General features: G+C 48.3%; 8 protein-coding genes; 6 read left to right on the top strand and 2 right to left on the bottom strand.

Annotated features, from left to right (window-relative positions):
* Positions 1–330: 330 nt before the first annotated feature.
* On the top strand, positions 331–2,015 carry FFUJ_10688 (related to benzoate 4-monooxygenase cytochrome P450; the record flags this gene model as incomplete). XM_023569500.1 has 6 exons in its annotated part: positions 331–659; positions 710–740; positions 793–936; positions 984–1,113; positions 1,167–1,803; positions 1,853–2,015. The coding sequence occupies 6 exons, from the start codon at positions 331–333 to the stop codon at positions 2,013–2,015; spliced, it is 1,434 nt and encodes a 477-aa protein (XP_023436708.1).
* A 419-nt stretch (positions 2,016–2,434) lies between these two features.
* Positions 2,435–4,181, top strand: FFUJ_10689 (uncharacterized protein; the record flags this gene model as incomplete). XM_023569501.1 has 2 exons in its annotated part: positions 2,435–2,666; positions 2,719–4,181. 2 exons carry the CDS (start codon positions 2,435–2,437, stop codon positions 4,179–4,181), a joined length of 1,695 nt encoding a protein of 564 aa, XP_023436709.1.
* A 105-nt stretch (positions 4,182–4,286) lies between these two features.
* On the bottom strand, positions 4,287–6,110 carry FFUJ_10690 (related to monosaccharide transporter; the record flags this gene model as incomplete). XM_023569502.1 has 6 exons in its annotated part: positions 4,287–4,409; positions 4,468–4,737; positions 4,789–5,057; positions 5,108–5,489; positions 5,548–5,901; positions 5,970–6,110. The coding sequence occupies 6 exons, from the start codon at positions 6,108–6,110 to the stop codon at positions 4,287–4,289; spliced, it is 1,539 nt and encodes a 512-aa protein (XP_023436710.1).
* A 1,203-nt stretch (positions 6,111–7,313) lies between these two features.
* Positions 7,314–8,794, top strand: FFUJ_10691 (related to maackiain detoxification protein 1; the record flags this gene model as incomplete). XM_023569503.1 has 4 exons in its annotated part: positions 7,314–7,784; positions 7,838–7,950; positions 8,005–8,487; positions 8,545–8,794. The coding sequence occupies 4 exons, from the start codon at positions 7,314–7,316 to the stop codon at positions 8,792–8,794; spliced, it is 1,317 nt and encodes a 438-aa protein (XP_023436711.1).
* Positions 8,795–9,375: 581 nt separating this feature from the next.
* FFUJ_10692 (related to NADH oxidase) lies at positions 9,376–10,830 on the top strand (the record flags this gene model as incomplete). XM_023569504.1 has 4 exons in its annotated part: positions 9,376–9,968; positions 10,019–10,223; positions 10,286–10,584; positions 10,641–10,830. 4 exons carry the CDS (start codon positions 9,376–9,378, stop codon positions 10,828–10,830), a joined length of 1,287 nt encoding a protein of 428 aa, XP_023436712.1.
* A 508-nt stretch (positions 10,831–11,338) lies between these two features.
* On the top strand, positions 11,339–15,249 carry FFUJ_10693 (related to tol protein; the record flags this gene model as incomplete). XM_023569505.1 has 5 exons in its annotated part: positions 11,339–11,917; positions 11,969–13,027; positions 13,337–13,676; positions 13,725–14,493; positions 14,553–15,249. The coding sequence occupies 5 exons, from the start codon at positions 11,339–11,341 to the stop codon at positions 15,247–15,249; spliced, it is 3,444 nt and encodes a 1,147-aa protein (XP_023436713.1).
* Positions 15,250–16,778: 1,529 nt separating this feature from the next.
* On the top strand, positions 16,779–18,847 carry FFUJ_10694 (uncharacterized protein; the record flags this gene model as incomplete). XM_023569506.1 has 3 exons in its annotated part: positions 16,779–17,911; positions 17,984–18,254; positions 18,311–18,847. The coding sequence occupies 3 exons, from the start codon at positions 16,779–16,781 to the stop codon at positions 18,845–18,847; spliced, it is 1,941 nt and encodes a 646-aa protein (XP_023436714.1).
* A 314-nt stretch (positions 18,848–19,161) lies between these two features.
* FFUJ_10695 (related to quinate transport protein) lies at positions 19,162–20,935 on the bottom strand (the record flags this gene model as incomplete). XM_023569508.1 has 4 exons in its annotated part: positions 19,162–19,530; positions 19,579–19,887; positions 19,943–20,344; positions 20,399–20,935. 4 exons carry the CDS (start codon positions 20,933–20,935, stop codon positions 19,162–19,164), a joined length of 1,617 nt encoding a protein of 538 aa, XP_023436715.1.
* Between the last annotated feature and the right edge of the window lie 746 nt (positions 20,936–21,681).

Genomic DNA, 21,681 nt, shown 5'->3' on the forward strand with positions numbered 1-21,681 from the left:
AGGAAGGCAAAGAAAATAGACAAATGTTATCAACACGAAACCCTAAACTTAAATCGGATGAGTCGAGTGAAGTTATCATGATGATAGTGAATTAACTGCGGGGGCCAATCGGCCATCTCTTAGAGATTCCTGTTTGGTGCAAGCGCCAAAAGTGCAATCTGATAGGCTCCTTGATTGGGCGGAATTCCGTAGCACACACATCAAGATGCTCCACTTCTCGTAAACCACGCTTGACAGGATGGACGCCAGGAATGGATATATAAGATAGACATGACATTCCGCTTCTCCAGACTTTTTTTTGTTTTTTTTTGTTCTCAATCATAACTGAAGATGGCGGTACTGTCTCCTGCTCTTTTTGCCGGCGCAGCAGCGCTCATTTTAATCGGCGCTCTAATCGTCCGGCTGCGTTCACCTTTGGCTTCCCTCCCAGGACCTCGCCTGGGTCTTTTAACAGCTTGGCAATTAAGGTATCAAGAGCTTCGTGGAAAGAGAACACAGTATGTTCATAAGTTGCACCAGAGATACGGCAACGCAGTCCGTGTAGCCCCAAATGAGGTTGTCTTTTCGTCACTGGACGCGATGAAGGAGATATACCTGTCCAAAGGTAGTGGCTTTGATAAGACAAGTTTCTACAATCTCTTCTCTCAGTTTGGGCTCAGGTAAGTCGACACTCAGTATCAATATGACATATCGAACTGACCGAGGAAAGGACAATGTTCTCAACCCTGCCAAAAGGCCCAGTAATTCTCGACCTCGCTTTGGAACCAGCAAAACACTAAACAGCCCGTACAGCACAGCCAGAGACGACGAGTAATCGCCGACCGTTACGCAAACACTAACGTCAACCGTGAAGCCTCTCTACAAGGCATACAAGAAAGATCACAAAACTTCATAACTCGTTGCAAAGATGCTCCAAAGCAGGAACTTGACGTTTACGTATGTCTTAGTGATTCTTTCTGTGCTTTGTGACTAATGCGAAGTAGATATTCCTCCACTGCTATGCGTTCGACTGCGTTACGCATCACCTGTTCCATCCTTACGGTAGTGACTCGATTCTTCAGGCATCAGACGAAGAAATACTCCATGAGGCGGTCTTTGACAACAGCCTTGTTAGTAAGTATCATCGAGATCCTTAGAGGGCACTGCACTGACACAAATGGCAACAGGACGACTCTTAAACTATTACCACCCGACTCTTGGTAGCGTTGCAGGCAAGCTGGGCTTCTTCGGAAAGTCGCGCGGTATTCCTAGATCTACTGAACTTGTGCTCAATGGTGTGAAAAAGGGCGGCGTCGCTGACTTTACACTGGTGAGTCGCATGCAAGAAGAGAAGTTCGGCATGGGCACTTTCGACATCGCTTCTGAATGCATGGATCACATGCTTGCTGGGATTGAAACCACTGGTGATGCGCTGTGCTTTCTGATGTGGCAGATTTCCCAGCCAGGCTATACCTTCATCCAGGAGCGCCTAAGAGATGAGTTTAGAGCCAACTCTGATGTTCCTTCCGATCAACTTGAGTACCTTGAAGCAGTTGTCAAAGAGGGTCTCAGAGTCTTCCCTTCCATCCCTATGAGTTTACCAAGGTGCGTTCCTGAAGGCGGCGCAACTGTTGACGGCCATTGGCTTCCTGGAGGTACTATCGTCAGCTGTCAGCCCTACTCGATGCATCGGATGGATGAAGGAGTATTTCCTCGTCCAGATAGCTTTGAGCCGCAGAGATGGCTAGAGGAGAAAGGCTCCGCTGAGCGAAACCGACTGTTCTTTGCGTTCTCTAATGGAGGTCGTGCCTGCATCGGAAGGCAGTGAGTACACGAGCTCCCACATGAGGATGTTGGCTGACCTGTTGTCCAGTCTTGCTATCGTTGAGATGAAGACCCTTTTGCGTGACATCTATTCCCGGTATAGAACAGCGCCTGCGGATGGCCTGACTTTTGACATGAGCATGGATGACCAGATTTTTACATCTCGTCCGAAAGACCAGAAGTGCATTTTGAAGTTTATCGAATGGGATTGAGTTCGCAGGCTGTAAATGTCGGAAGAAATACCGTCGACCTTTGACAGCTAGATGTGTCATTTGCGGTTGAGAATTTAAATCAGCAGAGACAACTTAGTCGAACTTTGACGTAGTGACAGGGACAAAGGCAGCATTATTAGGCTCAATTAAATACCAATTTATTTCTTCAGCGACTAGTGTGACGGCTTTGCTGTGACCTTGGAGATATGATGCATGTGTCGATGCTGTGTTGACGCAGATCGTTGAAGTAGAATGCTTTAGAGAACTTTTGAGTGGAAAACAACAAACAGGTCTCAATTAGGGGGGTTCTAATCTCGTTCTGGCGTTAGTGTAATCCTGCGGGGACTTGCACCGAAGCCCAGCTCACTGGAACCACTCGCCAAACCCTCACCAACTCATCCCAGTCCACAGACATAGCAATGAGCGCTCCAGCTCCAGAAACTCCGAAATCGTTACCAAGGCAAGCCAGGTCCCGAGGAGGGTGCGTGAGATGTCGCCGCCGACGGCAAAAGTGTGACGAGAGCAAGCCCTCTTGCGATAGATGCGTCGAGGCTGGAAGCATCTGCAAATACGAGGTCACGCTGAGTTGGGGCGGAAGATCATTCGCCAAGTCCACCTTTGGAAAGTGTCTCCATGATATCAAAAGAACGGGTATGTTCAATAGACGAGAGACTCGGGTGAGCGCTTACTTATGCTGGTTCAGACAACACCACGACAGGCAATGGCTTTGTCTACAGCACGACCCATGCTCAGTCGCCTAAGCCCAGCGCATCGCGGAGGACCACAGCGACGCGGCCAGATGTCAACCATGGAAGAACACTCCAGCACTTGAAAGAAAGCCATGTGCCGGAATACCCACCGAATACACAGGATGGGAATGTCACCACCACAAATGCCTCATCGATGCTGAGAAGCGATTGCATTCCTCAGGTTTCTTTGGGGGTCGAGTCACCAGATAGTCCGACTAGCCCGCTGCACAACTTACAGGCATCTATTCCGCGACCGCAACATCAGATATCATTTCTTCCTCCCATGGCTCAATACCTATTCCAATTCTACCTCTCCGAAACGATGAGACTTACAGTCCCCAGCAGCTATGCTAAAAAAGAGATTTGCCGATTCCTCGTCCCGATGTCGCTCCAGGAGCCCAGCTTACTCTACGCCGTAATGGCGTTCGCCGCTGTTCATCTCCATGCCATTGGTAAGCTGCCCGGAAACTCCCCACGACTTATCGATAGCCTCCATTGGGCGAGCATAAACCATCTTCGAAGATTGCTAGAAGCTACCGACTCTATGTCACAAACTGTGGCGTTGGCTACCACCAGAACACTATGTCAGGCACAGATCTACGGTGGAACGTCATTATGGCGCATCCACCTTGATGGTGCACGTGCTATCATTCAGACAGCTCAAAAAGGCAAACAAGTGATGGGCAGGTCTCAGTTGCCTATAAACACAGGGTTTCTGGATAGTTGGTTCCATAATGCGGAAGGACTAGCTTCCTTGAGCCCAGCCGGTCTGCTCGGCGGTCAGCTTCTTGTCCACGGCCAGACTGACTCTGGGGCGTTTCTAGATATCTACGGTGGTGTCATGTCTGATCTTCCTGCATTATTTAAAGAAGTCGGAACTCTCTTGGGAAAGAAACACACACGCACCCCTGAGCTCGAACTCGAAACGGATAATCTTGTTCTACAGATCCTTACAAGGATTTCTCGTGACAAAGTCGAAAATATGATCATCGCACCAGATATGCTCTCGTTTCTCTCAGCGAACGATATCCAAAACTACGCACTCAGCAACGCGGGGTTTCTCTATATGGCACTACTACACTTACACTGCGGTATGAGATCTTTGCCGCCTTTCGCCATAGAAGTCCGCTTTTGCGTTGCTCAAATCATTCAATGCGCTCATAGAATGTCTCGCGAGTCCGGATTGTCGCCGAGAGTACTGTTAGTCTCACCTTTGTTCACCGCTGGACTTTATGCTATTGGGGCTGCGCGAGATGAGATCAGACTCGAGTTGGCAGACATTGGGAGATGGATGAAGACTCCTCATCTTTTCAAGACATTAGAGCTATTGGAAAGAGTTTGGGTTCAGCACCCCGATGACTCAACGCGCACTTGGGAGACGATTGAAGATATCAGCGTCGACTTTCTTCCTTACTAGCTCGCAATTACTTGAAGAACGCTTCAAAGCTTCTTAGGCCGGTAAAGAGATGATAGAGACATACCAGCTACCGTGGAAAATGCAGAATAGCTCATTACATGGTTGTTAATAGACTCTCTCAGTTTCAACGACGTTGAGCTCAACGCTCAACTTTCCAACTGTTTCTCCGACACCTGGTTCCTGTACTTTGTAACCTCGAAACTTCCTGGCTGGCAGCTTCTCGTTGAACTACACAGAGCAGTGAGTAATTTTGCCTTGGCTTTCGGTTCGACTTTGGGCTACTTACCATAGCATCGATTTCTTCCAAAGTTCGTCCCTTCACTTCAGGCAGGAAGAAGTACACCCAAACAGCACTAATGATGCACGAAGGGAACCAAATATAGCCATATCTTGGTCCCCAGTTCAACGCGACGGGGTTAATGAAGTACGGAGCGGTGAACGTGATCAACCAAGCGCCGAAGAATCCAGCTGCTGCAGCAAGGCCGAAGGTGTAGCTTCTAAGGCGTTGTGATGGGACTTCGCCGGCAACGAGCCATGAATATGGAGCAATCATGCCCTGAAAAAGAACATCAGCAACAATGTCTTCACATAGGCAATGGATACTCACATTGAAAGCCATCATGTAGAAGCATGATAGCGCAACCAGTACCTTGCCGGTAACAATTGCCCCGGGATTATGATCGTAAACGACCGCAATGATCAATTGGAAGAAGCCAGCCGTTATGAGGCCACAAAGGAGGAGTACCCGTCGTCTTCCATACCGTACAACGATGCAAACATTGGCGATGATAGCGATCATACCTGCCATGCTGAGAACGTTGCTCATGGCAAATGGGTCTTGAACCTTAGCCATGGCGAAGAAGTAAGCCTTGTACGCTACGCAAAGGTCAGTCGTATATCCCTTCGACGAAAGCGGGGATGGGTACCAATGATGAACATTGATCCAGTGGCAGCTTGGAGGCAAACAGCACATATGGAGATCATGGTTCGCCTTCTGTCGATTGGGTTGTTGAACATATCCAGGATACCGACACCTTTGGACAATGCACGCTCGTTATCAATAGCTTGGCGAATATCTGCAAGCTCCGCTTCGGTATCTGCGCCCTCTGGCCTGAGCCACTTGAGTGACTTGAGGCCATCTTCGTAGCGTCCTTGAAGAACAAGCCATCTTGGTGACTCTGGAATGAACGGCAAGCCAACGAATACGATAGTTGGGACTATATATATCATTCCGAGAGGGATGAGATATGCAGAACGATCGGGGCGTTTCGCTGTTGCCCAGTCGATTATGGTACCGATGAGTGTACCCTACAAACCACGAGTCAGTATCGATATACTCTTCATACTGTCAGATGGGAGCACTGACAAAGGTTGTGCACAGATGAAACACGGTCAAGAACAAACCACGATACTTTGCCGGACTACTTTCTTGGATGTACAGTTGGGAGAAGGTCATGAAGTAGCCGTTGGCCAACCCGATAAGAAGTCGACCGACGTACAACGGCCCAATATGCGTCGTGGTCATCATGATGATGTTAGACACTGCGCAAAGAATGCAAGCCATCCAAAGACACATTTTCCTTCCAAACTTTGCGGCAACGAACCCCGCGAGGCTGGAGCTGATGAAGGCGCCCATCGTCATTAGGGACGAGATAAGCTGCTGTCGGGTGGTGTCGATGTTCCACCCGATTGCGACTTCGGGGTCTCGGTAGCCATAGATCTGATCGAACGTGATGGTCAGTACAGAAATCGGATGCGTGCCAAAGAGCATAGAATGCAGATGCCTACCTTGAGAAAGCCAGGCATGGCTTGCAATCCACCGATCAACCCAAAGTCAAGGCCATACTGGAACGGAGAGAGAACAATGATTCCGCATGCTACGAAACATCGCCAATGGGCACGGATAGTATCTTGTGATGAGTCTGCCATGGTGAAGAGCCAGATGGAGTGAGAATGAAGAGGTGAATCGAGGACTCAACCGCGTTGGACCTCGTGTTTCTGCGGCTACCGTTTCTTTTCATACTGGAACTCAACTGGAGAGACTTGGCCAATCGCCTCGCAATCGTTCATCCAGACACAAAAACATCGAAACCTCTTATCACTAGCTGTGTCCATGAGGGTTGGCGCTCAACCGAAGTGCGGGGTGCATAATAGGTTCCACTTAGAGTTGCAGATCAAGTCAGAGTTGCACCCAGTCGTCAGCCTGAAAGTGTGAAATGGGTGTTGTTGCTTTGGGTTATCGGGGTGTTTCTTCCGACAGTCGCCCTCTCGTCTCGAGTTCGGCGATATGGATCCGATGGGATGAGTTGGCAAGCTAAGCCCAAAGCTACAGAGTTATGAACTAGAACTGCCCTTGCATCAACCTTATCCAACAAGATGTGAAGCCTAATGGAATAGCCAAGTACTTCCCCGCAATCCGAGAGTCATGCTGAAGTTTTAGTCTCGTCTTGCATGAGTTTTCAGCTTAAGTTGGGAGTCATCGCAACTGACTGCGCTGCTAATTCCCGAGCCAAATGCCGGGACCAGGGTAACATCCCCCCTCATCAGCTAGACTGGCATTGATAGCTACGACATTGCCTGACAAAGCGATGACAAGTAAGTCACGTTGCGAAACTCTTCCGCAGCCCGCAGGACGTGTGTTGCTTTGCATAGTTCTCTGCCAATGGGACCGCGAAGCTAGTTGCTAGGGTATAGGTATCCGACGGAGGTTAAGCACGTTGCGTGATATCCAGTTTGCTCTCGCTATTGGGTAAATACGGTCCTGTGATTTGAGTATCAGATTTCGATATTCCGCATCGAGGATGGGGCGTGAATATGGTTACTATGGACTGGGCTTGATCAGCAGCAAGTGAAACAAACTGATGACAGAGTCAGATCTATTACCGTACCCAGTTCCGCAGAGTTTGTTAGCGAGCGTGTTCCACTAACAGGGCCTACCGACTCTTGGCTACAGAAGGATCTTAGTCGCAGATCAACAAGGCGGGGAACAAGACGGGGACAGCTACCTCGGCTTCTCAGGGTGATGGTTTCCGCTCCCATGATGTTCACATAAGTGACTTGTTGCATCTAATCCCAGGCCAAAGCTTTCGAGACTGCCAGTACCAACTACGTAATACCCTCTCTCGTCAAATAATGGCAGCTCACAAATCCGGTGTCAAGGTTATCATCGTTGGAGCAGGCTTTGGCGGTTTGACTGCCGCTATTGAATGCCACCGGCAAGGTCACGATGTTGAGATTTATGAGTCCTTTCCTGAACTCAAGGTTCTCGGAGACATTATATCATTTGGTGGAAATGCCGGCAGGATCTTTAATCGCTGGTCTGAAGGGCAGATTGTAGCCCGTCTACGCCCATTGTGCATCGACATACAAGAATATGGCTTCAGAATTCACAAATGGGACACGGGAGAGGTCTTGTACCATCAGAAACGTCCCCCTCCCAACCCTGAAGCCCCAGTGCTGAATGGTCACAGAGGCGAGCTGCATGAGATTATCTTCAGTTATGCACGCGATGAGCTGGGTATCCCAATCCATCTAGGTCAACGAGTGTCTCAGTATTTCGAGGACTCCACGCAAGCTGGCATTATACTGAAGACCGGAGAGAAGGTGGGTTGCATACGTATCACGCAATACAGATCTTTTACTGACTCTTGTTCCAGATCACTGGCGACGTGGTGATAGGTGCTGATGGAGTGAGATCAAAGGCAAGAGAGCTCGTTCTAGGATATGTCGACAAGCCCAAGAGCAGTGGGTACGCTGTTTGGAGGGCATGGTAAGATTGAATCCTTGGATGGTGATCCCAAACTAGTTCACTAACGAGCACAAGGTTCTCGAACAAAGATATGATCCAAGACCCCCGCACAAAAGAGTTCTGCGAGAACGGCGATACCTTCAACGGCTGGATCGGACAAGATGTGCACTTCTTGTTCTCGACACTGAAAGGTGGCAAAGATTGTTGTTGGGTGCTTACTCACAAGGATGATCATGATATCGATGAGTCGTGGTCTTTCCCTGGTAAGATAGAAGAAGTGCTAGAGCTCCTGAAGGATTGGGATCCAACATGCCGAGCGATCGTGGAGAAAACACCGTCGGTCGTTGATTGGAAACTGGTATATCGTGACCCTTTGCCGACTTGGATCAGTAACAAAGGGCGAATCGCACTTCTTGGTGATGCTGCTCATCCTTTCTTACCGACGAGCGCCCAAGGTGCAACCCAAGCCATGGAAGATGGTGTTACCATTGCTGTATGCTTGAAGCGCGGGGGCAAGGGCAACATCCCTGGTGCGCTCAAGGCTCACCAAAGTCTCAGGTACGAATCATGACATGCTGTTTGTATGTTTCTTCAGCAAAACTAACACAATGATAGATATGAGCGTGTGAAGGCGGTTCAGAAAACGGGAGAGTCAACCAGAGATCTTTGGCACAAGACGGATTGGGATAAAGTTAAGGAAGATCCTAGCAGTATTGGATTCCCACGCGAGGATTGGATTCACCAATTTGATGCTGAACGGTATGCAGAGGAGAATTTTGAGAGTGCTCTCAAAACTTCATGGCATGAGGTCAAGGATAAAGTGCAAGTCGATGAGGCTCCTGCAATGGCGCAAGTAGCGGGCTAGGACTATGGTATTGTTCTGCTTATCATGGCTCTATTTCCTTCCGGCGATCGTTTCCAGCCAATAATTGATGACGTTGCGAGCCCTTAAATCGTCTGTCTTCCGGGTAGGCTGTCCCAATCATCAACCACGCGTCATAGACTTCGGCAGTTGATCAATTACTCATGCTGAATAATCTACCCTTGTCGATAAAACAATAGTGCCTTACTCATGAATCGCGCGATCGTCACATGAACGTAAGTTCCCGTCGGTCTTGAAGCTTCAGCAGAAATCCAAGAACCTTCTAGCGCCCTTCTATGAGATGGTGTTAACGTTATATCGAGGCCATACCTCGGTAAAGAGTTTCTATTCCAAGCATCGTCGCCGCGAACTAAACCAAAATTGTGGTCTGGAAGTGGAACATGACGGCATTGACTGGGTCTTTGGAACGAAGCTCGTGGCAATGATGGAACAAAACCCTTACAAGTCATGACATCACAAATATCCGATTTATAATATTCCCAATTGTCTATAAACGTGCAAATGTCTCGGCGTTTATTCTTTAGGGAATAGAGCAAGCAGTTGTAAAATAATATTATCTGAAAATGGTACCAAGACGATTCTCTACTGAACCAGCAGACGCAAGCCCTTTGGGCCAGCCTCTCAAATTCGAGTTCAGCGGTAAAACCGCCAAGAACCGATTTATGAAGGCTGCAATGACGGAACGACTCTCAACCTGGGATCCCAAAGTCCTTGAGAAGCGAGGCGTCCCTACTCCAGAACTTATCAACGTCTATCGACGATGGGGCGAGGGAGATTTCGGTGTCATCCTGACTGGAAATGTTATGATCGAGTATGACCAGCTCGAGGCTGCTGGAAACCCTATCGTACCCCGAGATGCACCCGCGTCTGGCGAGCGGTTTGAAGCGTTTAAGGAATTGGCAACTGTTAGCAAGAAGTATGGAAGCTTGATTGTTGCACAGGTCAGCCATCCTGGACGCCAGGTCGCCGACAACATTCAAAAGAACCCCATTTCTGCTAGTGATGTGCAATTGGAGGGTGAGGTAATGGGCATGCACTTTGCCAAGCCCAAGGCCATGGATGAGCAAGACTTCAAGAATGTTATCGAGGGCTTTGCTCATGCTGCCGAATTCCTTTACAAGGCCGGTTATGACGGCATCCAATTGCATGGCGCACAGTAAGTAGATCAAATCCCAGTGCTATGGAAAGGATACTAATGGAGAGAAGTGGCTATCTCTTGGCCCAATTCCTTTCACCTACAACAAACAAGAGAACAGACAAGTACGGCGGTTCTATCGAAAACCGATCTCGCATCATCTTCGAGATTGCTGATGCTATCCGTGCCCGCGTCCCCGATAAGTCATTCAGCCTTTCCATCAAGGTCAACAGCGTCGAATTCCAAGAAGGCGGCTTCTCCACCGACGACTGCAAGGTCCTTTGCAAGCGACTCGAACAGCATGGCTTTGATTTTGTTGAGCTTTCTGGAGGAACCAGAGCCTTGCCTTCTCTCATCGACGAGAGAGCTCGAAGAAGCAGGAGGCTTTCTTCCTCGAGTTTGCCGAGAAGATTATCCCCGAGCTTACCAAGACCAAGGCTTACGTTACCGGTGGCTTAAGGACAGTCAAAGCTATGAATGAGGCTCTTAAAACGGTTCATGGTATTGGCTTGGCGCGACCTGTGACTAATGAGTTCGACTTGCCTGCCAAGATCCTCAAAGGTGAGGCTACCAGCGCAATCGACACTTTGCTCGACGAGCAGAACTTTGGTATCACCAATGTTGCTGCTGGCACACAGTAAGTCTGCACAAGAACTATAATTATTAATGGCCGGAAGACTAATTTCTGTTTAGAATCCGACTGGTTGGCAAGGATAAGCACCCTCTTGACTTGAGCCGAGAGGATCATAAGAGAATTTTTGAAGAATCTATGCAGAAGTGGGGTGAGGGTATGGCGCATAATGATGATCAGTCTAAGTATGGATATGTTGATATTGAAGGAGTCAAGCTGGAGCCATTTGGCCAAGCTTATGGGGCGGCGTAATTGACAATACATAATTAGATTTAGTATATAATAGACCATAATCCGAGTTCGTAACAGACTTGCCTACTCGGAATTAAACTCACTGGCATACCCAACGGTACAATGCCCCAAACACGACATTCAACACAATCTCAGATGAGGGGGGGTTAGATGCCTTGGCCAACATGCATATCAGCTGATGTTAACATAACTGCACGAAAGTCATGGGGGCGACTAAATCGGCTAAAACGACGTCAAAATTATGACGTTGACTTCAGCACCATTACAGTTGAAAATGCAAAGGGAGCCTGAAAAACCACTCATGATAGGTTTGTTTCACAATTCGGCAGTGCTGCATGGTAAGGCATTATGCGGTTGAAAGTGTCTACTTGATGCTTGTTGCTGACCATCCAGAAGCCCAAGGTATAATTTGGCTGAACCCCATTTTCACAATGATGTTCGACATTTACAATGTGCTCCCGCCATATCTACAGCCCCAACATACCACGTCAAATCAACTGAATCAGCCATGGTTGCGACACCCTGGACCCTAGTTCGTCTCATGGATGAGTGCGAGAATGCGGAGAAAGAAAATTCCAGCGATGAAGTCTTCATTCCGAGTACTACGATCAAATTGTTGACATCGAAAGAGTGCGTCAGCGACATTCTAAAGGAACGAAATTGTCAAGATCAGGATGCCTTGAAGAAACGGATCTTCGATGAAAGCTGCCCTGCGAAGATTATCTTTCTCATCTTGGCTCGAGCCGGCAAGCTAGATCGTATTGGCCAGTTCTTATCCAATGGCTTTTCTGATCGTCATCTTCCTATAGAGCTTCTATGGACGCGCGAGGGGTACAAATTCAAAAGTGCCAAAGATTCAAACTGGACTACTGCTCCTTTTGGAGCAGGAATTGACTATAATGATGTCGACTATTTTATACAGAAGCAATGGCCATTCTTGGCCCCTATCTTTGAGAGGGAGTTCGAATACGTGCTACAGCAACGCATTCCTTTGCCGTTGGTCGAGAAAGGCACTGCTATTGTCTCAGGGTTTAGTTGCGTTTCCAAGATCGAGATGCACCCTGCCCACGTCCCAGAGCAGACAGAAGTAAGTCCACCAGATTCGACCCTTCAGCACGTTTGATTTAACATAACATAGTACTCGATGGCCATGAAGAAAATGGAGCTAGAGAGTGAAGATCAAATCAAGTATGTCAGAAAAGAGATGACTAACGTGACATCTCTTCGATTACTGGATCACGACCATCTTGTCAAAGCAATTCTCGCCTGCACTAGAGGAAAGCAGGCCTTATTCTTCTTCCCTTGGGCAAATGGGGGAGACCTGTATAACTTCTTGAAAACCAATTCTACTGAGGGCATGGCTGCTATCATATGGATGCTAGATCAAATGGTCGGACTCTCCAGCGCTTTGAGTCTGCTGGCGGACAAGGGGTATCGGCATGGTGACCTCAAGCCTGCCAACATTCTATTGTTCCCTGAAAGGTCTGGTAGCTACCGACTAAAGATTACAGACGTTGGTCTGTCGAAACTTCACATTCTGGCAACAAGCAAGCGACTAAATGGGACGACTGCCAAGGCTACCACGAGGAGATACAGCCCTCCTGAATTTGACCTTTTGTTTGATGATGACGGGGAGCCAGTAGAAGACTCAGATGACATCAAGCTATCGCGCAAGTTCGACATTTGGTCTCTCGGCTGCGTTTTCATCGAGCTTCTCCTCTGGGCCCAACTGGGCCGGCAAAAGTACAAGGAATTCGACCGGTCTATGAAAAGGGACCGACGTTTCTGGGACTCTGCACGGGAAGACCTTGACACTAGGGTCAAAGTTAGAATACAGGACCTGGAGGATTCTATTAAGGACACACCGTGTGACGAGGTCGTGCAGCGAATTCTAACCTTGGTTCTGGAGAAAATGCTTCTTGTCAACAGCGATGATCGTGGCAGTGCCTCGGATATTCACAAGGAATTGAAGAGTATAAGAGATAGTTACGGTGAGTATTTCCAGCCGAGGAACGTGATTGATTTGCCGCTAGGCCTGACTGCCGAGCAGGCCGCCGAATACGACCATCGGCAAAACAGTCAGGGTCCGCCAGACGGAAGCAACGCCATGAGTCGAAGCGCTCCTGAGCCATCTGGTGTCCAAAACAAGGGCTTAAGTACTAAGGCTGTCCCTTCAGGCAATACCGCTGCTATGGCTGTATGTGGAACAATGTGAGCTGCTGTGCCTTGAACTTGATAGCTGACGTTTAGTTAGTACGTGAGTTGAGCGTCGATTCATTTGCCAGAGGGTAGAAAAGCTGACGAATAATCTGATGTCGCGATATACAGAATGTATGTGTCAAGTGATCCCCGGCATTGGACGTCTGACATCTTGTACTAACTTTTTTCAAGCCTGTTAGTGCATCATGAACATTTCATCTTGAGTCAGTCTACTTACTAAGTCGTACTAGCGAGTATGTTCCACCATACTCGTCCTTTAATGCATTGCATATACTCACAATAGCAGCAAAGCGCCAAGCTACTCAATCAATGGACAATCAGTCCAGACAATGAGTTTGCAAAGAAGTTCTTCTCCGAGGCTTCCCGCCCCAGTCCAGCAGACAGACGTCAGCTCTGTGACTCATGCTCGAGGCTTCGAATCTGGGAGCCCAGTGCTAAAGTATCTGGCAATATGAGGGACTTTGGAATTCGTGCGTCAGCATGTGACTTGTGTAATCTCCTATACGCCGTCTCGCAAAGGGTTGGCCTTCATGAAGACCAGGAATTACAATGCGTTCGGAACGGCCCTACACTCAACTTGAATCGGCGCGACGGTCCGCCAGTACTGTCCCTGTTCTCCGATCCTGGTATGCCATCACTATGGTTCATGACTGCCATACTAACAATTCCCTCAGCCTTCAATGCTCATGATCTTGGATCAGTTCAGGTCGGATATCCAACTTTGTCGCCTCCGGAAAGCCCTGAACGATATCATCTCTTTCAAGAGTGGCTCCGCGTGTGTGATAAAGAGCACGGCCATGCACGAGAAGCATCCTCTGGCGGCTATGCTGTCCAGATGCCCACTAGACTGATTCGCGTGGGGGAGGCGAGTGAGCACTTGGAAGACATTAAAGATTCTGGATTTCTACATTATCTTGCTCTTAGCCACTGCTGGGGAGGCAGCACGAGCCTGTCTACCCTGACCAGCAACATCGACCAATTTCGTAACGAGATACCGCATGAACAGCTGCCTCTTAATTTCCAGGAAGCTATCAGAGTCACGAGAGCACTCAAGATCCCATATTTGTGGATAGACTCGTTGTGTATCATCCAAGACGACCCAGAAGACTGGCGACGAGAAGCTGCTCGAATGGGTCAGGTTTTCAGCAACGCCTACTGCACAATCGCGGCGACATCAGCAGCGACGTCTAACGAGGGCTTTCTCACTCCAAAGCTTAGCTCAACACTTTCTGCGACGTTAGAAACTCCTGAGGACGGTCTGCTTCACATTTCAGAATTCATGGAAGATTGTAACAGAGACTTAGAGTCAGCGCCTCTGAATGCGCGCGGTTGGGTGATGCAGGAGCGAGCTTTGTCTAGGAGAACACTGCACTTCACCAAGACTCAAGTTTACTGGGAGTGTGGAAACGGACTGCATTGTGAGCGGTTCTTCAAATTATCAAAGTAAGTACTCGTAATTCCTCATCGTCATTTCTATCCGGTCTAATGACTTCTCTTGTCAGTCCCCAATCAGCTCTGTTCGCAGACTCGGACTTCCCCAAGGCCATACTCAAGTACTACAAGGGCGGGCGAATCACTCTGTTTCAAAATCTTTACGAGAAGTATTCCAGACTCAATTTCAGTTACAATTCAGACCGACCAGTGGCCATTCTGGGTCTCGAGAAACACCTTTCAACTGTCCTCCAGAGTCGCGGCGAGTTTGGTGTCTTTGAGCAGTACTTGGCAAGAAGTCTTCTCTGGTCTCGACCTCAGAATATCTTTCTGAAGAGTATCACGTTCCAAGATGGCCATCATGTTCCTTCTTGGTCATGGACGGCATACGAGGGTCCAATCACTTATGCGAACATACCTTTTGACAAGGTCGAATGGAGCACAGACTGCTTGCTTCGCGAGGAAACCGGTACAAAGGCCAAGAGGACTGTGTTGAAAGCAGTTGCTAGAAGTCTCAGATTGGATAAGCTGGATATGCATGATAGAGTCAAGCTTGATGAAGGGTCTGTGTTCGAACCATCCGACTTGCGGGCGGTTGTCCTTGGTAAAGACAAGAAGCAAGAATCTCGGGTCCGGGTACACTACGTTCTTCTTGTCGCCTTATCCGAGGACGAACCAGAGCAGACAAAGGTTTATGTTCGAGTTGGAGTGGCCTGGCTTCTTGAACATAACATGGCAATGGATGGTGAGGATGTTGTGATTTACTAGCTATTGCTTCGTTGAATTATGGTCAAAGTTGTTCATTCAATCGCTTTTATTTCGTTGCCGACTGCTATGATTCTATATATATGTGGTGATGACGATAATGATGATTATGACTAAGGTAGTCTAAGAGGTCCAATTTTATGTCCCCAGACTGTTATGGATGATGGTATGAAGGTTTGATATGCTCCTTTGTGTGAGGAGCTATTCTGAGGGTCGTGGGAAGATGCTTGGCGCGGAACAATATGTGTTACATCCCACGTCTAAAGGAGTCCCGGTCCCATCGAATGGTGTATATATCTTGCTGCATCTCGACGGAGAACTTGTTTCGGGGGAGACTTCGTTCGAGAATAGCAAGAAGCTTTTGTGGGCTAACGTCCTTCGCATTGATGCGGATAGTATCGTATGATGAGCTGGCCACTGCACGCCCACTCGTTTGTTGTTGTATTTGCCCGGGCATTCTGAATAGGACAAGAAATGTTGGTGAAGTCGGACGTCAACGTATAGATGAAAATATGCTTGAAATGGAAGTCGGAGAAGAAACACGGAAGTGGCTGATTTAAAAAGACTCGATCACGGACGCGATGTGACTCAGAAATGACAGATTGGAAAAAAGGCAGACAAGGCAACCTCAGAAGCGGGGGCTGTGCCTAGAGGCCTCTGTGGGTGGCCTCCATCTGACACACTTTGGAAAAGCAGGCTCTGGACTGAGCAATCAAGCCAAGTCAAGGTTGCCACCTGATCGCTTCTGCCTGGAATTTTCAACCCTCGCTGCACGTCTTCTCATATCAGGCTAGAGGAGGGTGCCAGAAGCATGCACCGGCGCTGCGAAAAGGTGATTCGTGATGCTGATAAGGATGAGGTGGCGGCACGAGCCGCTCCAGGCCAAGTATTCTAACCGCTGTGGCATCATCCTGGCCAATGTCTGTTATGGGCGGCCAGAAGCCTTGTTCGAATTCCCATGCAGTTCATTGGCCGACCATATGCAAAGCCCGAATATTTCGATCAGGGGTCTCAGCCGCAGTTCGGGGAGGGCTTTATATTTCTCAAATGCGTGCTGGAGAAAAATAAGGAAATAAGGCTCTGCTCAATTGACAGTTGAAAGATCAGCCTTCAGGCATTGTAAACAATGAAATTTATTGCCTGGTATCCCCTCACCTAAAATATGCCTTAATTATATCATAAGCCCCTGCTTGTTAATATGGACCATGGTCAACCCTTCCAAACCACGTTCAAGAGTGAGGGGAACGAGAAAGATCACTTCGTATGTGACATCACCAAAGAGTCGCAATGCATCTCGAAGTCATCAATTACCAAGCTCATCAACGGTGTCTCATCATGAGCCTCTGGGTATCCCCGAATGGGGAGTAGCCCCATCTCGATCCGATATCGCCTTAAAACCTGGGACAGAGCAAGGGTCTATCCATACTTCAGTGTTATCTCAGAGAGAAAGCACATCAACATTTCGGAGTATCTCTGACATGGGCCATAGCCAATGGCTTAAGTCATTAGTTCCTTATCGGGTTTCTGCCAGTATGTCTGGAGAGGTCCATGATTCGGAACCTCCAATGGCTGACGTCGACTTATCCTCTGTCTGGGTAACTTTGATGAATGCGAGCAGGACACCCGCAATTGATCATACTGGTAAGCAAGCGTTTATACCTCTGGGACAGCTCCTTCGGATTCTAAGCCCAAGGAATGTTGAAAAGATACTCAGTCAAAAGTTCATGGCTGAAGATCTGATAAGTCTTACCAACGAGGTATATGGAGCTGATGGCAAACCAAAAAGACTGAAGATCATGGCTACATTGATATTGGTGAATGGACTTCATTTTCTACTAGACTTTGTCAATGCAAAGATAGAAGATAGCAAGCTCCCACTTACCGTTCAGCGACAGGGACAGCAGCCCATCTTATACGACCGTGAGAAAAATGAGATAGAGTCTTCAAGGAATTGGGCTTGGTCCTATCCCGACGCGGAATATTTTACTATGAAGCAGATGCAACTATGCAGTCTGTTCTGCACTATCAATGAGGAAGGGCAGTTTATGGATCATTTTCGACTACCCGCCGATTTTGTCTTGCCATTCGTGGATTCTGACCCCCCTGAAATTCGGTCTGGAGGATATGGAAAAGTCACGAAGGTCTTTATTGAGCCGTCTCACTTATTGTACCGGGGTAAATACCCGAAACCAAGTTGCTTCGCTGTCAAGGCTGTTCAGCACAGCTCAATAGACCACCCGAGTGAAGCAGACTCTCTTGCAAGGCGGCTGGTCATCAAGAAACTCGAAGATAGAGAGCACCTTCATCAACTTCTTTTCTCCTTTCGCCGGGCCGACTATTACTACCTCGTTTTCGAATGGGCTGATGGCGATCTGACCGATCTATGGGAGACAATGCCAACCTTGTACAGCCCTGATGTCTACGAAGACGCGTGTTGGTTTTTCCTCCAATGCGCTGGTATTTTGAGGAGCTTGGGCAGCCTTCACAAACAACGCTCGTCCTACACCGCCAGCACTTTGGAGGAAATAGTTCACGTTGCGCTGAAAGGAAACTATGGACGGCACAGCGACATAAAGCCGCAAAACCTACTTTGGTTTAGTAATTATCAGGGCGATAGGAAAGATCATCTTGTCATCGCAGATCTTGGTCTTACTCAGTTCAGCACGTGACAATCCAAGTCCCATGCGTCATGGGCTGGTATTAAGGGTTATACACAAACCTACAAAGCACCTGAAAGCGAAGTTAGCGGTGAGGTTGGAACCAGATACGACATCTGGTCTCTTGGCTGTGTGTTTCTAGAACATGCGTCTGTGTTTCTGATGAAGGACAAAAGTTGTGTCGAGGCCTTCTCAGGCAACAGAATAAAGGAAGATCACCTTCGAAACAGAACTGGAAATTATCATAGCGATACTTTCTACAACTTGATTACGGAAGAGGATTCTACAGACACGAACAGACCGGCTGGAAGCAGTCACAAACGTGGGGAGGTCAAAGAGGCAGTTCTGACAGTAAGAATTATATCAGAATCAATCCTACAGCATGAGCTAATAACTCATTTTCATAGATGATTCAAGGTCTCAAAGACCATGACTTGTGTGCTCCTTCGATGTGTGACTTCTTAGATCTCATCAGGGAAGGGATGCTAGTACCGAATCAGTCTGTTCGCTATACTGCGGATATGGTTTCAAGAGCTCTCAGAGATATCCAAGTCGGTTGTGCACAGAATCCCAGGTACGCTTGCTTATCAAGGCATGTGCCATTGAAGGACCAGTTGAAGTCAATGCCCGGAAGCCGCATTCCTTCAAGACAGTCTCAGATCTTGGCAGGTATCTCAGGAGGGCAAGAAGGAAGCAGGGTCAACTTTGACTCGTCTCACACGGACTCAACCGGGGATCCTGGGGCCGCTAATCCAGAAGCGTTGAAGATGCTTAATGAGCTACGCCACATGAGCAACGACATCACTTTATCCCCGGACAGCCTACAATTGCAGATACCACAGATTCAGTTCGATGGGTCTGTAGCAGGGCTCTTGCAAGAATATAGCCCTATCAACGATTTAATCGATGGATTAAAGTCCCTCTCCATTAGAGAAAGGACTTGATCGTTATTATACATCTTGGTGGCTTTATGGTTATACCTTGGGAAGTACAACGTTAATAGACTTGATACCAATTCTCTATACCATGCCGTCTGTTTTCTTCTGAATTACTGGGGATATTCACTGAGCAAGATAGTGCCTCATAGTGGCCAAATACATGACACCGGCAGCGGCGTTATTTGCACTTGAGGCCTATAGCTGATGACTTATAATCACAGCACGGAGTTTGACTTCAGTACCCATAGTCTAATAAGATTCTATTGCCCTTTGGTGTCTAGAGCCCTTTCTATTCTATTCAATTTATCACAACCGTGCTTTCAGACCTCACCGCGCTGGTCACTGACGTCCTCGAGGTTCTCTGATTGGCTCACTTCACCCTTGACATCGGATCTGAACTGCTGCTCCTCCTGCTTTAGTTGATCTTTGAGGATCTTGTCTGCCTTCCAGATTGGCTTGATCTTGAAGAGTCTGTAAACTTGCTCCAATGGAATTCCACTAGTCTCGGGAATCAGGAAGAAGGCGAAGATGAAGGCGAAGAATGACAGAGTCGCAAAGAACATATAGACACCGTATCCCATTGCAGCAAACATCTGCTCTGTGAAACGCGAGACGAGGAAGTTGAACAGCCAGTTGCTGGCGGTCGTGCAGGCCTGAGCCAGGGATCGGAAACTGGGGTCGAAGAATTCCTTGAAACTAGTTAGACGATGGAAAAGTAGTTATGAGGGAGGACCTACAGAGTTGATGACCCAGGGCGTACCATTCCATGTTGGAGTGTAGACGGCCGTCCAGAGGTAGAAGAATACGATAGCGGCGATACCACTGCCAGTCAAATGATCCTGGGGGTTCTTGGTAGGGTCGACGACGTAGATGTATGCACCCAATACCCACATACAGATAGAGCCAGTGATACCACCAATAAGTAGAAGCTTTCTTCGACCAAGCTGGTCAACAAGGAAGAGAAGCCAGACAAAGGTCATCACAGCCTTGACGACACCAAAGATACCCGTCATTACGTTTACGGTATCATGCTGAACTCCAATGCTCTGTATAAAGTTAGATTGATACTAGCATAAAATGCGATTATGGATGTAAACCTACCGAGAACACAGTTGGGGAGTAGTAGTTGATCGCGTTGATTCCAGAGCCGTTCTGCCAGAAGAACAGCATGCATCCCAGGAAGAGACGCCACATCATGTTTGGTCGATCCTTGAGAGCTTGGAAAGGCTTCCAAAGTCCAATACCAACAGTCGACTTCTGGATCTCGTGTGCATGATCAATGGCTGATACCTCTTCCGTGATGTAGAGGTCGGTAGGTGGGAGCTGTCGAATCCAGCAAAGGTTCTTCATGGCCTGTGCTCTGCGTTCCTTGAGGAATAGCCATCGAGGGGACTCGCGAAGCCAGAGGGTTCCGAGGAAGAGAAGACCCGATGGGATGATCTGGACAGCGAACGGGACGATCCATTGTTGGTGGCTTTCGGGCATGTGCTTCTGGACACCATACTACCCATAAGTTAGCAAGCGTGCCATATGTCAAAGGATGAGAGCTTGACTCACGTTGATCCAGAATCCTACGAGGCCACCAATCTGCCAGCCAAGCTCGTACAGACCGACCAGACGACCTCGAATAGCAGGAGGCGCCAGCTCGGAAATGTAGATCGGAATGATGTTGCTTGCAAAACCGGTTCCAAGACCTGATAGAACACGACCTGCGTATAAAATTCCTAACCCAGTGCTAGAGTCGGCACCGCACTGAAGACCAGCTCCAAGCGTAAAGGTAGCGGAAGCGATGGCGAGACACCATTTGCGGCCAACCCAGTGGCTGAGAACGTAAGTGAGAAGCGCGCCAAAGAAAGCGCCAGCGATGAAAAGCGAAACAATGTTCTCACTGATCAAGTTTCGCTCCTCGACAGTCTTCGTATCGATCCCAAACTCCTTCTTGAACGAATCGAGCGTGATAGTTGTACCAATAAAGGCACTTGTATAACCGATCATGTTGGAACCGCACGAGGCAACAACGGCAAGCACATAAATGCGCCAGTTGTACACCGAAGGCGGCGTCGGCCTATCTTCAGCGAGAGTGAGGATACCCATGGTAGCAAGGTCAGTATGTCCGTGAGTTGTTCGAGCAGAGAAGCTGTCGAGACAACAAACCAACTCCAGATCAAGAGCTTTATAGGAATCAGTGGGATCCGGGGCCCCGACTTTGAAAGGATGAGTCTTTGTTCTTCCCCATCCTGACAAAGTTTTCTTCTCCATGCGCTACGTTACAAAGATGCCCACATTGCTCTGGGGCGCTGGAGTCGATGGAGCAAATGAGTCGGGCCGGACGAGCGTTTTCCCCGTATGGGGCAACGAGATGAGATTGTCGTCGGTGTGCTTCCGCTATCTGATCAATTCATTCACGTAATTTCGACTGAGCTTAATGAGCTTAAATGATTGGTAAAATCGGCAAATTGAGTCGTCCAAGAATACGTTCCTGAGTCGCGTTGACGGCTCTCACGCAAGGGCGGCTTAACGGAGCTTGGCTTCCAAGCCATTTGAGCCTCACATTGAGCCTCAACATCCACTATCATCGCCAAGAATAAGCCATTTACCGCTGTAGAACCAGTAAACTTCTCTGGAAAAGGCCTAGAAAGGGACCTCAACCTCGCGTAACCCCCACTACCCCCGTCCAATACCCAGACCCCGGACCATCCGGAGATCAGCGCGGAGAAAAAATCTCCAGGCGTGTCTGAGCCTCCGGCAAAACCTTTACCCCACAAGGTATGAGTCTTTTCTTCGCCAGAGGGATAAAAGCTTCGATGGGCCACGTCAAAGCTCGAGGGTGACACCAAAAT

This window comes from Fusarium fujikuroi, chromosome FFUJ_chr10 (genome assembly GCF_900079805.1).
Source record: "Fusarium fujikuroi IMI 58289 draft genome, chromosome FFUJ_chr10".
In the NCBI taxonomy this organism is placed as follows: domain Eukaryota; kingdom Fungi; phylum Ascomycota; class Sordariomycetes; order Hypocreales; family Nectriaceae; genus Fusarium; species Fusarium fujikuroi.